Here is a 14,346-nt window from a genome sequence, read left to right as displayed (position 1 = left end):
AAAAAGGAAGAAGTGAAACTATTACTATTTTAAGATAATAAAGTTATTTTGAAAAAGGGTCTTAATATAAAGAAATACATACATATATAGAGGGCAACAATATAAATGAGTATTTTTTTTAATTAAAGGGTATTCAAGTTTTTAACAATCCACATTAAGGGAGAATATTGGAAATATATATATATAAAGGGAGATAAAATAAGTTAAAGAAAAAAAAAATATTCCATACAAAGTTAAAATGATGAAGGAAGAAAGGTTTTCCTATAATGGTCTTTCAGTTACAGATCACAAAGTAATTACATTAAAAGGAAATATCCAAGGAAGAGAAGTTAATGTCGCCATCAACCCAAGCAATGATAAAAATTATATCAACATCAACTTGGCAAATCAACTATTAATTCCAAAGCTAAGCATTGGTGTAAAGAAAAATATATCTGACCAAAACAAGTATAAAATTAGTGATCTACAAGTGACAGTAGGTCATTATGACTACATATCTCAATTTCATGTTGTAAGGACGGATAGAAACACTGACATCATACTCGGTCAACCCTGGTTTAAGGATTTGGGTACATTCATGTTAAACATAAAGAAACAAGTTTTGACGTTTCCTTATAAAGGGAAGATGGTCATGTTTCGAGACATAACAAGTAAATCAAAATCAATAAAATCTTCATTAGAAGACCTTAAGGATATCTCAGATTTGATGTTTCAAGATAACAAAAAAACTATATCAAAGAAGCAAAAAGAGCTTGAAGAAGTCATCTGCAGCAGAGACAAAGAAATTTCGCGCCTAAGAGATCACCAAGAAAAGCTACTCGAACAAGTCAAGAAAGCTAAAGCATCAAAGAAGGAACTCAAGGAGCACTTATCAGAACAAGAAGAGGAAACTTTTTGTTTAAAGAACCTTAATAAAAATTTATTAGAACAAATCAAAGATCTAAAAGATGAAAATTTTAAAATTCAAAACACTGAAAATAAGGTTGATAAATCAAAAATCAAAGAACTTTTACGACTGAAAAACCATAATCAAAGTCTACTCACCCAAATTAAGAAGCTTAAGGATGATAAGAAAGCATTAAAAGATAAGTTGGAACAATTCACTCAAGAAGAAGCATCCGAATCTCCAGTCGTAGCAGTCCAAGTTGAAAATAAGGGAACGAATACCGATCTAGTGAATATGACAACTCAAGAAGACAAGTCAGTTGAAGAAACGACACACGTAGATGTTGCAGTTCAGACAATGGACATCCAAAGTGAATGTTCCATAACCAATTCAACAACATCTTCGCCAGAAGAAAATCTAAGAACTCCATATCGACATCCGAATCACGAGAGTAGACCAATCAACCATGCTACGTATCGGTACCATTCAGACCAGAAACAACAAATTGATGCTCCAGATTAGTGTTGCGGGGGAGCGCTCCCCCCCCCCCCTCACTCCTGCTCCCAATCCGCGCTCCGGGCGAGAGCGGCTCGGGAGCGCGCTCTCGATAAATAAATTTGCGCTCCCTGCCAATTTAGGGAGCGACATCGGGAGCATCGCTCCCGTCGCTCCCGGAGCGAATATTTAACGCTCGGGAGCGATCGGGGAGCGAATGCTCCCGAGCGTTAAATATTCACTCCGGGAGCGAATCGGCCGCGGACGCGAAAAAAATTCCCAATTTAAAAAAAAAAAATTGTTTTAAAAGCCCAATGGGGCAAACAAACATTTCATTATCAATTGAATGAGAGCCAGAGCAAGGAGAGCAAGAGCAAAGGAGCGAGGAGCAAGCCTGCAGAGAGGTAAGTAAATTAGTAATTTAGTTAGTTTAATTTAGTTAGGTAGTAATTTAGGTAGTTTAATTTAGTTTATTAACTATATTTAGTAAAAAAATTATGAATCTAAATTAAATTAATAGATTAAAATTATTAAATTAATTAATCTAAGTAAATTAAATTAATTTGCAGATTCAGAAGCCTACAAATATCAAGCGTCATGGACCTGGCTATATTTCTTGGGATTTTCCTCTTCTTGGTCCCTTTTATGGTTATTATGGTGCTGGAGAGTAAGAAACGGAGGGGCCAAAATGAAGAGGGGGATGAAGAAGCTGGAGAAAGTGGATTTGATGAAAACCACGGTGAGGAGCTGGAGGAGGGTGAGCATGACTCTCAAAAAACTAAACAAGAACAAACCCCATTGTGGAAATATGTTAACAGGCCTGAAGCAGGGAAAGGGGGTGGAACCACTAAATTTCATTGCCCCCATTGCAACAATGATTACACAGGTTCATACACCCGTGACAAAAAACACCTCTGCAGGAAAAGGCCATGGGATGGAGACAAACAAATAGGAATCAAAACTTGTCCAGCGGTGTCAGCAACAGATAGAGCCAAATACATAAGGGAAGAGGAGGAAGCCCAATACAAATAAAAAAAATCAAGGGGTTTCTTTGAACCAAGCTCACAATCACAAGCACAAAGAACTCCTTCAGCATCCTCCCAAGGCAGTGGATATGGAGGCACAGGGTCATCAGGTTTAAGGCGTAGAACCATATCAGATTTCCTTGATGAGGGGTGTAGGAATGATGTGGATTCAAAGGTTTACACGTTTCTCTATGCATGTGGGATACCATTCAATGTTCTTCGCTCACCTTATTGGCACGAAATGGTTTCTGCCATAAATGATGCCCCTAAAGGATATAAGAGCCTTGGGTATGACAAGGCAAGAACCGTTGGACTTGATCATGAAAACGCAAAAATATCACATTATTTGAATAGAATGACAAGTTCTTGGACTGACCATGGGGTGTCCATTGTATCTGATGGATGGACAAATGTAAAAGGCAAGCCATTGATAAGTGTTCTTGCTGTGTCTGTTAGTGGTGCCATCTTTCTAACTACACATGATTACTTAGACAAGTTCAGGACCGGCATCAACATTGCAGAAGCATTACTTGAAACAATTGACCGTATTGGGCCATACAATGTCATCCAAGTCATCACTGATAATGCTCCTAATTGTAAGGTAGCGGGAGCAATTATTGAGGATAAATACCTCAACATATTTTGGTCTGGATGTTTGGTTCACACATTGAACCTTCTGATGCATGATGTTGTCAAGAACAAAAATGCACAATACCAATGGATTGGTGATTTGTACAAGAAAGGCAAACAAATGATTAAATTTATTACAAATCATAGCAATACACATGGCCTTTTCCGCAATCACTCGAGATTGGAGTTGTTGAAGATTGCAAAGACCAGATTTGGTAGCTATTACCTCACCTTCAGGCACCTTTTGAAGGTAAGAGAGTCATTGGCTAGCATGGTATCAAGTCCACATTGGCAGGTATTAAAGGAAAGGGCTACAAATGTAGCTGACAGGCAAGGTTTTGAACTGGTGGAGGAGGCCACTCTTGATGGCCAGTTTTGGACAAGTGTGAGGCAAGTGTTGGATTTCACCAAGCCCATTTATCACATGATTCGGTTTGCAAATACAGACAAACCAGTGATTGGCGAGGTGTATGAGCAGATGGATACCATGTTGGGGAAAATAAAAGATATTGTTCATAACAAAGATCCCGACTTGTACAAAATGATTCACGATTTTGTGTGTGTACGGTGGAATAAACTTAATCTTCCACTACATTGCTTGACATATATCCTTAAGCCAAAATACTACTCTACATCTTGGTTGGGCCAACCTGCACCAGGGGGTGGCATTAGGACCAAACCCCATTTAGATGCAGAAGTAACTAGTGGATATTTACAAGCATCGGAAAAGTTGATACCTGACAGGGAGGAATGTGTAGTTGTGCGCCTTGAAATAGGCAAATACTTTAGTGGCACTGGTTTGTTTGGTACCTTCCATGCCATGGAAGACAGAGACAGATTTGATGCTCTCACATGGTGGGAAACATATGGCGGCCATGGACTTTTGCCAAAATTGGAAAAAAAAGTTCTATCACAAGTTGTGAATACTTCTTCTGCAGAGAGGTGTTGGAGCACCTACAGCTTCATACACAATGTGAAAAGAAACAGACTCAATGAAAACCGAGCAGAAAGCTTGGTTTATGTGCACTACAACTTGAGGTTGTTAAGTCATTACTGTGATCGGGCTTATGAGGATCCCACATATAAAATTTGGGACAATCACCCAAAGGATGACAATTTGGAGGATGGTATAGTGCATCTTGAAGAACTGGAAGAGGAACTTATAAGGGATGAAGATGAAGCAGCTGCGGCTGCAGTAGCCATGCCACCTCCACCTCCACCATCCAGTAGCAGTGCTCGAGGTCAGAGTCTTGTTCCTTTGCTGTCGCCACCTCCATCTACACCCTCACGTTGAGGGCATGTGCCTTCTAGTTCTGGTTGTCAGTCTGTGTGGGAGACTCCTAGAAGACCACCACGGCCTGCTTATACTCCTGGAGACTCTCGTGGCAAAGGCCACATGTAGATTTACAGTTTACTTGTCTTTTCTAGTTTCTATTAGTTTTCATAACTGTTGAGTCTTGAGTCCTTGACTCTTGACTCTTGACTCTTTCATATCATAATGATATTTTTTGTAAACAATATATGACTGTGACAATGAAAATTTGAAGTTTGAAGTTGGCAATTATAACTCATTGGTAATGATTGTGAATTATGAATATGATGCTTCGTGGAAGACTAAAGTTGTTTCATTTCATTTCATTATTCATGTTTCATTTTATAACATTGCATTTCATGTTAACAGTTAGAAGTTAGGACTTAGAAATATCTAAGATATTACTTCTTGTAATGGTTAACCGTTAAACTTAGCTTACAAGTACAACTTTGGTGATCAATGATGATAAATGTTATATATTGAATTTTCAATTTTGAAAGCTTGAAGTTGAAACTTTAAGATTGAATTTGATGAATCATGATTCACGAGACTCATTATGTTGCAGTTGTAATAAGTATTTTACTAACTTGTGGACATGGTTGATGAAGATTATAATTTCTAGAATCTAGATGATTGATGTGATATGGTTCAATGATCAATCTATGTTTTTTTATGTTTTTTATATCTAATTCATCATTCTACATGTTTTTGTTGACATATATGTATCAAAAATTAAAAAATATAAAAAATATATATATTTTTTAAAAATCACTCCCGGATTCGCTCCCAAACCGGGAGCTTCTAAAAATGGTCGCTCCCGCTCCCCGCTCCCGTTCCCGCTCCCAAGTAACACTGTTCTAGATAATAGTGATGTAATCTCAATCCCGTCTTATGCTAACAAGTCATTACAAAATTCCAGTGATCAGAATATTACACAGAAGATTAATCTTTCTCAGTGCGACAATTTTGTTTATCACTAAGAAGATCATATCAACTTGTATCAACGAGGATGACTATTCCAAGAGAGAAAGACGTTCGAAGCCGAAAAAGAGGTCAAGCCTTTTTCATCGACAAGCTTTGAGGACAAAGCTCTTCGAGGAAGGAGGCAATGTAACGAATAAAATATATATAAATAATATAAATATAAATAACAAAGATAAATCATAAATAATAATTAGTTAAGCTAAGGAAGGAGGCAATGTAACGAATAAAATATATATAAATAATATAAAAGTAAATAACAAAGATAAATCATAAATAATAATTAGTTAAGCTAGTAATTAGGCTGAAGAGGCATGTCTAATAAGACATGACTCTTCATGAAGAGACACTTGCTTAGTATATAAGCAAGCCTCTCGTTCTCATTGTAATTCATTATCATTCTTATTCACTTATTTAATATAATATTTGTATCCTCATGGATATCTTTATATTCCAAGCTTTCTGGAGTAATTAATTTATAGAAGGAACTTTGTTCGCTTCACTCACCATCTTCTTTTTGTACTATGTGGCATGATGAGGTACACCACCAGCACCTATCTAGGGTGCACTAAGGGTGCACTGTTGATCAAAAATGCCCAATCTTTAAAGCCCATAGCATAATCTGGTTTTATTTCAGTTCTATTTACATTATGGTAGAGGTTATGATGTTCATTGTATACACCCATATTTTGCTTTGCAATTTGTAAATATTTTTCTATAAATAAAAGATGTATTTTTCAATAAAAAAAAAAAGATAAACCAACAATCAGTAAACTAAAATATCAAAATAAAATATGTCTGTTAAGCAATCTAATTGTAAATTTAGGATAGAGAACATACAAATCGATTGCTCGATAATAGTTAAGACCTCCAGTAAAACCTGTCTTCTCAAATTGCTTGGCAAAGTATTGGATTTCTTCCTCTGTGATCCAAGAAGGAATAGTTGGTTGAGTCTCTATGACATCTATAATTCCTTTTTCTGGAGGTGCAGCGAACAGGGCTGTACTGGTTAACAACAGAGACTTTTTGACAACTGTTGTACAACCATGACGGGCAAATTCTTCTTCTACTCTTCCAGGCTCCTAAAACATTCCCCAAGTCTTGACGGTCAGTCAAAACAAGTACCACTGTGTATGATTATTATAATAAAAACAATAACATCTGAAAACTTTGGAAAAATTCTTAAGAGGTTTATCGATTTCAGGTAAAGTGATGTCCTGCAAGTGTAAGAAATAGATTGCATATAAAACGATGTCCTGCAAGTGTAAGAAATAGATTGCATATAAAACGCTGTCCTGCAAGTGTAAGAACGTTGCATACAAAGATGCCAAACAGATAGTATAACAGTAAACTACTTAGCTGTTATATAAATGTCCCATAAACTCATACAGGAGGTGTTCAAATCCGATTAAATTTCTCAAGTCACAGTAAAAATAGTGAGAATCCCACTCCGTTCCTGGGGGGTTCATTGAAAATATATATTTTTCCCAAAGGTCTACCCCTGCAGAAGAATTTGGCTTGTAATTTTGCTATTTCACAGTTACACAAAAATGATGTGCTCAATTTGTTAGTATCACAACTCTCTAGAGAAGAACTATCTACAAGAAGAATAAACTGTGAAAATAAGAGTGCAACCAATCAAATATTATATAACGACAAATATCACTAAAATCAAACTTTCCAAGAGAGGCACAATTTCAAAATCCATTCAATAACTTTAAAGTCTAGAAAATTGTCTCTAAAGCTTGTCTGCCAATTAAAAACTGTACAAATATTGAGCTTCAGCTGTTGTTGATGATAGCTCGGACAGGTGCTTCTGCATAGGCTAGGTATCAAACATGTAGAAGATGTCCAAAAGCCTCTTTAGATATTTCCTCATGTTGAGTAAGTAACCTTTATGATCTTTTTACTAAGTCTAACTTAGGAAAAGCACATTGATTAATTTATTAATTAATGTTGGCTATTGGGCTAAGGTTTTCTAATGAAAAGTAAATTAATTTACTTTAGTGAGTTAGATCTAATCTCTACCATTGATCTCAAGTGAGGCTTAGGATCTAATCCTAGCCATTCATCACTTAGGAGATCTAGGGTTTGAGATCTAGCTCAATCAGAAATTATAAAAGAAATCTAAGGGAGAGATGGAAGACATCGAATCATTGCAAAAGTGAACTTCTCAAGATGAGTGAGAGACTCAAGACTGAAGGGAAAAAGAAAAGTGTGCAGCTGAAAGTTTGAGTGAGCACAATTTTTGCAGGTGAAGCACACAAGAGGAGTGCTAAGATTTACATGGGTTAAGGTTGAGAGTGTGCCACAAGCTTGAAGAGGCCGAGCAGGTTGAGGCCAAGTTCGTAAAAGTATGTCGAGAGTGTGGGGAGGCCAGGAGGGTTGAAGCCACACTAGTGGAGGGGCCAAGCAACTTAAGCAGGGCCAAACTAGTGAGAAAATACCAGCTAAATTGCAAGATAAATTTTTGGGGGCCAATTTTTCCAAGTTCCATTAACTGTATTTTTGTGCATACTTTGAGGGCCATTTTCCTTGTTAAGGGGGCCCTTAATTTTCTTGAGTAATAAAAGTTGAAGGAGAATTTGGAGGGTGAAAATTTTATTGTGTTTGTAACTAATTTTCTATTTAAATTTCCACTACAAATTATTTAAGTTAAAATACCAGTGTATTTTTCTTCAACAACTTTTCAAAAAGTAATTTGTTGGGTGAATATATTTGCTCAATATAAAATAAATTGCTAGGAACTTAAATCAGATATGGTATTGGAAAATTTAACAAGGTATCAGAGCTCTAATCTCTAAGGAAAAGGAAGATCGATTTTGTCACAAGGGTTAGGGCATAATAATTATTTTCTAACACTCGTATTTTTCTAGGTTGAGTATTTGATGTGGATGTTGTGAGGATGGTTGCAATTGGGCTAAGGTTTGAAGACTGGTGGGAGGGTGCAGCCAAGTACAGCCCTTGGAAGGAGAGGATAGCATTGCTATTAATGGAGAATGGGATTTGCGAGTTTTCAGATCAACAACTCACCCCTCCTATCGATGCTACAAAATTGGCTGCCCATAACCAAAAGGATGTGAAAGCCAGGAGAATCATTTTAGATCGGGTGAAGGATCATGTGATCCCTCATCTTTCTAGAAAGAAAACAACGAGCGAAATGTAGGAGGCTTTGACAAAATTGTACCAGATTGACAATCACAACAAGAAAATGTGAAAATTTCTAAACTGAAATTCTACTACTGCAGCAACTAATTTATTTCACCTACTTATTATTCACAATAAGCTATTTACGAAATCCCTTCAGCAAATATTAAAATAAATTCTACTACAATTATTACACAATTACCCAGAGAAAAATACATGCACAAGAACCAATCACATCAACACAGTTATTTTTGGACAATTGTCCCTGGAAAAACCCAATGTGGGAAAATTGATGCAACAGATGAGGGCTTTATTAATCTTCAGCAACAATTTCTTTTACAAGGAATAATTTTACATAGAAACTGAAAGAAAGCACCTGAGACTTTTCCTTTGAGACCTTCTGACACTTTGGAGACCCTGCTCTCACCCCTCTGTCATTCTGCGTGGCCCAGCATGGCTCTAAGTGGCTTTACGTCCCTCTGCGTCTCTCTCTAGAATGCGTCTCTCTCTGTGTTGTCTCCCACTGTCCCTGCGTCACCTTCTCCTCAGTCACTGCCTGTTGCTAATGCCCTCCTCTTCCTCCACCCTACAACTCTCCCTCTGAAATCGATCTCCTCTACTTGAGAATCGATTTTCCTTGAGATACTAAGTATCTGCAGGTGTTTCTCCAAATGATCCTCAAGTCTTCTCTTATACTTTTTCTGTTGACGAATCAACGACCGAGATTAAGTCCCTAATGAATGGCTAAGATTAAAACAGACTTGGTCCTCATCTCTTAGAAGCTTCTCACCCTTATCTTCATTAATACCCATTAATATTTTTATTTTCCTAAGTTTAGACTTAGAAACCCATTAAAAATATTAATTATTTTAATAACTCCTCATCCGGGTGGAATTTCTCAAAACGATTTATGGGTCTTGGAGATCTCCTGTGCCTTCGCCTCTCCTCCAAATTTCAAGGCTAGAGCACATCCGATGCAACCAAAAATCAACACTCCCTCTTAGCGAGGAATGTGCTATAGCAATGTTTCACTATAGAAACATCACAATGATCTTCTGCATCGGTACCTATGTTGATGCTTGGCCTGCTACCTCACATCCATTGTACTGCTGCTTCCTGTACTATTGCCCATGACACTGCCACTGCCGCACTTGTACTGCAGCTCCCTCTCAACATGCTGCATCATACTGCCCATAGCACTGCCACTGCTAACTCCTGCACTGCAACTCCTGACACTTATCCATTTTTGCTACTGAAATGGATTCTTTACCATCCCCATTTACTCCCTGAAATAAACAAACTTTGTTCTTCCTAGAGCCTTGGTGAGGATGTCTGCCACCTGTTCTCCTGTAGGAGTGTATCTCAACTGTACTGCCCCTCGTTGGACACAGTCTCTGACAAAGTGACACCTGATATCAATGTGCTTTGACCGATCATGAAATACTGAATTCTCAGAGAGCTCGATGCAACTTTGACTATCACACATGATCCTATCCGCTTCCATCATTCTCCTGAATAGATTCACAAGCAATTTCCTAAGCCATATGGCTTCGCACAAAGCTGTGCTAGTTGCCATATATTCTGCTTCAGCTGAGCTCAGAGCCACGGATTTTTGTTTCCTACTACACTAGGAGGTCATTCCTGATCCAATGTTAAAACAGTACCCAGTTATACTTTTCCAATCTACTGAACTTCCAACCCAATCTGCGTCAGTGAACCCACTCAGCCTGATGTCATTGCCTCTGGTGTACAATAGTCCATGCTCGATTGTTCCTTGTATATACCTGAGAACATGTTTGGTTGTTGCCTAGTGTACCCTCTTAGGTTCCACCATGAACTAACTCAGGGTGTTGACAGCATAACAAATGTTTGGCCCGGTATTGACTAGATACATTAGGGACCCTAAAAGCTGCCTGTACAAGGTGGGATCAACGTCTTTATATTATGATGCATCATTCTTCTTCCAATTGGTTATCATTGGAGTAGCCATACATCCACAGTCTTGCATCCTGAATCTCTTCAAGATTTATGTAGCATATCTCCCTTGTCTAAGGAAGATCTCACCCTTCTACTGCCAAAATTCTAGCCCCAGGAAATAATGCATCTGTCCCAAATCTTTCATGTCGAATTTTGTGGCTAGGTTCTTCTTGCAGTCTTTGATGAGCCTGGATGATCCTGTCAGGAAGAGATCATCCACATATAACACTAGGATTAGAGGCTCATTCTCTACGACCAGATAGTAGAGATAATGATCTGCGTCATTCTTGAAGAACCCCATCTTCTGCAAGTAGCCATCAATTCGACCGTACCATGCCCTACGTGCCTGTTTAAGCCCATACAAGGATTTGTTTAATCTGCATACATGCTATTTCTTCTCATGTGTCTCAAAACCTTCTGCCTGTTCAATGTATATTTCCTATTCTATTACCTCGTTTAAGAATGTCGTATTGACATCCATCTGATGAATATCCCACCCCAGCTGTGTTGCAAGAGATATCACGGTTCTAATAGAAGTATGCCTGGCAACTGGGGTGAAAGTTTCTTCATAGTCTATCCCTTCCTTCTGACGATACCCCTTAGCCACAAACCTGGCTTTGTATTTCTCCACACTGTCATCTACAGCATATTTGACCTTGTAGATCCATCTCGAACCTACCACTGATCTGTCCTGAAGCCTAGGTAAACTTCCTAGACATCATTGACCATTATAGAGTTGTATTCCTCCACCAAAGCATCGACCCATACTTGATGCTGAACGACCTCCTGAAAACTAGAAGGTTCCCCAACCTGAGCTACTAAGGCCTGGTATCTGTCTGGCCGTCTTCGCTCCCTTTTACTATTCCGGGGTGCACCAATGAAGTCCTCTGCATCCCGTAGAATTTGTCGGAGTTTGTGGCTCGTTCTTCCACTAGTAGTAGGCACATTTATCAGTGCTTCCTCTTCCTGAGATTCCCCCTGTTCTGAAGCTTTGTCTTCAGGAGACTTTCTGGTACTAGTTTCCGTTGGTTGAAGTGATTTGACCAACAGCTTGTCTTTCCACTGCTCCTCAGAAGGAATTTCTCAGGATTTCCTGAAAGCTCTTTCCTCCATGAACTTTGCATCTCGCCGAACTACTACCTTCCTACTCCGTGGAAGATAAACTCTATATGCCTTAGCATTTTCGCTATATCCCACAAGATATCCTTTCTCATCAATTTGACCTAATTTCTTTCTCTTCTCTTTGAGTATACGGCAATACGTTAAACTCCTAAATATCCTGAAATGTTGACTTCAGGTGTCTTCCCGGTGAAGACCTTCTCCGAAGTGATTTTACCCAATGCCCTGTGTGGAGTCCTGTTCTGGACATAAACTGTCGTGTTGCATGCTTCTGCCCACAGGAATTTAGGCATATCCTGATCATACAACATTGCCCTAGCTATTTCCACAATAGTCCTATTTTTCCTTTCTGCTAATCCATTCTACTCCGGATTGTAGGGAGTTGTCCACTCTCTTCTAATGTCTTAGCGCAAAAATCGGTGAAGTCCTTGTCAACCTACTCTCCACCATTGTCTGAGCACAACACTTTTATCTTCTTTCCTGTCAAATTCTCCACTAGAGCCTTGAACTCTTTGAATCGACCGAAAACCTCATCCTTGGTTTTCAGAAAGTAGATCCAAGTCTTCCTGGAATGGTCATCGATGAAGGTGACGAAGTATTCAACACTACTAAGATATTTTGTGAACATTGGTCCGCAGATGTCTGAGTGTATCAATCCTAACACACTCTTAGCCCCATTGTTACTTCTGGAAAACAATACTTTGGCATACTTGCCCAAAGCGCACCCTCTAGATACATCATCTCGTTCGGTACTTAGTTTTGGAACTCTTGATACTGTCTTTTTGAGAATTCTCAGAGCCCCATGGTGTAAGTGTCCCATCCTTCTGTGCCATAGTTCATTCAAATATTTGTCTCCATTATTGCCTATCAATGTCATTGGTGATTCTCGCTGCAACCTGTACAACCTATTACTTCTCATTCCAATTTGGGCCTTCTTTTTCCAACTCGGGTGTTTGACATATACTTTCTCCTTAATGAAGAAAACGTCATAGCCCTTGTTTTGAAGTTGAGATACAAAAAGTAAGTGCATCCTCAATCCTGGAACATGCAGCACATTGGTTGCTCAAAGTTGCTCTCTTGCTTCAGTTTGAAAAACTATAGTACCTCTCCCTACTGGAGTACACTTTGCCTTATTTCCCATGGTGATCTGAAAATTCATTCTTTCTTCCTGATAATCTGAAAAAGCATTCTCGGATTCCTGTCATATGCCAAGAAGCTCCACTGTCTATACACCAAACCTCCGAGGAGGCAGAGCTTGCTAAGCAAGCGACTTCTTCTTCCAATTTGGAAGCTAACATAGAATAATTGTAATTCATGTCCCTTGTGCATTCTTCTAGAAATCTGTGTGAGTCCCCTTGACTAGATGCCTCTGCATCTTGATTTGACCCATAATCTATTTTCCTCTCTTGTTGCCGGATATCAGCTCTCATACCATGTGAAAATTTCTAAACTAAAATTCTACTACTGCAGCAACTGATTTATTTCCCCTACTTATTATTCACAATAAGTTATTTACGAAACCCTTTAGCAAATATTAAAATAAATTCTACCGTAGTTATCACACAATTACCCAGAGAAAAATACATGCACAAGAACCAATCACATCAACATAGTTATTTTTGGACAATTGTCCCCGGAAAAACCCAATGTGGGTAAACCAGTGCAGTAGATGAGTGCTTTATTAATCTTCAGCAGCAATTGCTTTTACAAGGAACAATTTTACAGAGAAACTGAAAGAAAACACCTAAGAGTTTTCCTTTGAGACCTTCTGATAGTTTGGAGTCTCTCCTCCCACTCCTGTGTCTCTCTGCGTGGCCCCACGTGGCTTTGAGTGGCTTTGCGTCCCTCTGCATCAGCCTGCATGAGATTTGCGTCTCTCTCTGTGTTGTCTCCCACTGTCCCTGCGTCACCTCCTCCTCAATCACTGCTTGTTGTTGATGCCCTCCTCTTCCTCCACCCTGCAACTCTCCCTCTGAAATCGATCTCCTCTACTTGAGAATCGATTGTCCTTGAGATACCGAGTATCTATCGGCGTGTCTCCAAATGATCCTCAAGTCTTCTCTTCTACTTTCCTGTTGACGAATCAATGGCCGAAATTAAGTCCCTAATCAACGGCTAAGATTAAAACAAACTTGATCCTCGTCTCTTAGAAGCTTCTCACCTATTAAACTGAATTCGCTCAAACTACCTGACGTGTCTGAATCCCACGAATCAGACACAATTCGTTGGAGATTCGAATCCCAAAATGGGACACGTCGTGTCCTAACGGGACACGATCGAATCCTGGTCGTGTCCCGCTAGGACACAACGTGTCCCGATTTTGGGATTCGAATCCCAAGAGTCTGGAGCTTTTACCAATTTTTTGAGTTCATTCTCGTGTGTGGTTTTTTTTATGACAGATGGGGGTATTCATATCTGAGGCATAACTATCCCATGGATTTCTGTTTCCAAAGTGTCGCTAAAGGTATGAAGCTTTTACCAATTTTTTGAGTACATTCTTGTGTGGGTTGTTGCATAGAGTTTTTACCAACTCAATTTGCATTCTTTAGGTGTGGTTTTAATGGCTACTATAACTGCATTGAGATAATAGTGACATTTCCATTTAGAGAATTCTTAAATTTCAAGGTGTGGTTTTAACGGTGATTATTACTACGTATTGAGATAATGGTCACAATTGCCATTTAGCGAATATGTAAATTTCACCTTCAGATTTAGTGTGTTTTAATGGTGACTGTTACTGCATATTGATATAATGGTGACAATTGTTGTTTATT

At 38.7% G+C, this 14,346-nt stretch overlaps 1 protein-coding gene across 2 annotated transcripts in view; it reads right to left on the bottom strand.

Annotated features, from left to right (window-relative positions):
• Positions 1-14,346, bottom strand: part of LOC149249985 (epoxide hydrolase 3-like) — a 251,064-nt gene that overhangs the window by 78,827 nt on the left and 157,891 nt on the right. For both annotated transcript variants that reach the window (XM_089458875.1, XM_089458876.1), the window contains exon 4: positions 6,170-6,411. In XM_089458875.1, coding sequence (XP_089315001.1) covers positions 6,170-6,411 — 242 coding nt within the window. The remainder of the gene's footprint in view (positions 1-6,169; positions 6,412-14,346) is intronic.

This window comes from Pinus tabuliformis, chromosome 7 (assembly GCF_031772625.1).
Source record: "Pinus tabuliformis cultivar Carrire ecotype Pingquan chromosome 7, CPIR1, whole genome shotgun sequence".
Taxonomy (NCBI): Eukaryota; Viridiplantae; Streptophyta; class Pinopsida; order Pinales; family Pinaceae; genus Pinus; species Pinus tabuliformis.
This window is presented reverse-complemented; position numbering and strand designations above follow the sequence as displayed.